The sequence below is a fragment of the Condylura cristata genome, unplaced genomic scaffold (genome assembly GCF_000260355.1).
Source record: "Condylura cristata isolate star-nosed mole 26May11 unplaced genomic scaffold, ConCri1.0 scaffold00029, whole genome shotgun sequence".
NCBI lineage: Eukaryota > Metazoa > Chordata > Mammalia > Eulipotyphla > Talpidae > Condylura > Condylura cristata.
Genome location: NW_004567130.1, coordinates 20,740,199 through 20,741,907, shown reverse-complemented (window position 1 = coordinate 20,741,907; position 1,709 = coordinate 20,740,199). Strand labels below are relative to the sequence as shown.

General features: G+C 63.6%; 1 protein-coding gene across 1 annotated transcript in view; it reads right to left on the bottom strand.

Moving 5' to 3' along the window:
* Positions 1-288: 288 nt before the first annotated feature.
* GNAZ (guanine nucleotide binding protein (G protein), alpha z polypeptide) overlaps positions 289-1,709 on the bottom strand; it is a 6,652-nt gene continuing 5,231 nt past the window's right edge. The window contains exon 2 of the mRNA XM_004691029.2: positions 289-1,332. Coding sequence (XP_004691086.1) covers positions 988-1,332 — 345 coding nt within the window. The 3' untranslated portion in view covers positions 289-987. The remainder of the gene's footprint in view (positions 1,333-1,709) is intronic.

Genomic DNA, 1,709 nt, shown 5'->3' with positions numbered 1-1,709 from the left:
CGCGCGCGCGCGCCACTGACTCTTCCGACCGAGCGCGAAGCCATTGTTCATTCGCTCTGGGTGAAGAACCTTCTTTAAACACGGCACACCGATTTTCTGAAATAAACACAAAGCAGAAACCGCACCAGGAACACGAGGACGCACAGGCTGTGCACGGCCGGACGGCCGGCGGCGGGGGCAGCTCGCTCGGACGCTGGCGGCCACACAGGAAACACCACCTGGGGGACAGGTTTCGAAATGTGCGTTTAAAAAAGAATCCGCGACTGCATTTGAGATTTTCTGTATTTCTGCGAAACACCACGAGATTTGGCCAAAAAAAAAAAAAAAAAGATGTCAGAGAAGAAAAAACAGGTTCAGATTTATAAAAACGTCGGACGAGTAGAAGAAAAGCCGGAACCCAGCTGGCCTCCGTGGAAACGCCACTGGTCACTGTGGATTTTTGCTGCATATTTTGAAGCTGCTTGGATCGAGCTGAGGGGCCGCAGGCCTGGCCAGTGCTGGGGCCTGCCGCGCACCCCGCTCCAGACAGGCGGCGCACGAGGGGGCCCTGGCCCGGCCCCTCTGCTCAGCGGAAAGGTCATCGGTCCGCGCCCGGCCGAGCCGGCCTTCCCCAGGTCGCCTGGGCGTGGGGCCGCGCTCCCGACGTCCCGCAGGCCCCGCGCAGAGCGGGGCTGACTCGGGAAGGCAAGGTGGGGGGCAGGCGGGGCTCGCTGCGGCCTTGGACAGACCCCCGAGTCTTCAGGAGACCCCGGAGCGTTGGGGAACCCGCCACCTCCAGGCGCACGTCTGTGTGTGTGTGTGTGTGTGGGTGTGTGGGTGTGTGTCTACTTAGCAATCTATCCGCATATATTTATGTTTGTGGAACCCCAGAGGCCTGGGAGTGGGGGCAGCGGGACATTCTGGGGCCCCCGCTTTGTGCCCCGGGGCCGCATCTCCCAGCACGTGGGGGCTGGTGGCCTCGGGGCTCCGCCCAGGCCAACGGGCTTCTCAGCACAGACCGATGTACTTGAGGTTGTTCTGGATGATGACGTCTGTGACGGCGTCGAAGACGAACTGGATGTTACTGGTGTCGGTGGCGCAGGTGAAGTGGGAGTAGATCTCCTTGGTCTCCTTGTTGCGGTTCAGGTCCTCGAACTGCCGCTGGATGTAGACGGCGGCCTCCTCGTAGGTGTTCTGGCCCCGGTACTCGGGGAAGCACACGGACAGGGGGATGCGCCGGATCTTCTCGGCCAGCAGGTCCTTCTTGTTCAGGAAGAGGATGAGCGAGGTGTTGACGAACCAGTTGTTGTTGCAGATGGAGTCGAACAGGCGCAAGCTCTCCGCCATCCGGCTCTGGGGGTGAGAGGCGGGCGTTACCGGCCCCGCCCAGCCCAGCCCCCCCAGCTGCTCCACTGCCGGTGCCAGCGCGCCCGTACCAGGTCCCCGAGGCCGGCCGGCGCCCCCCCACCGGGTCCTCACACCCCAGATCCCCGAGCTGACACCAGGTCACTTCTCGGTCATTTAAATTCCCAAACAGCTCTGGACACCTCAACGCCAACAAACAGCCCTTCTCCAGGCCTTGGCTGGGCCCGGCCACTCGCCCCAGGGGCGTCCGGCCCCCCGCTCTGGGTCTGCAGTCCTCCCCGGCGCCACGCTCAGCACTGGGCCTTCACCCTGCTTGGTGCCGGCCGCCGCCCTGGCCCGGCCCGGCCCGGCTCCTGGGAGCATGT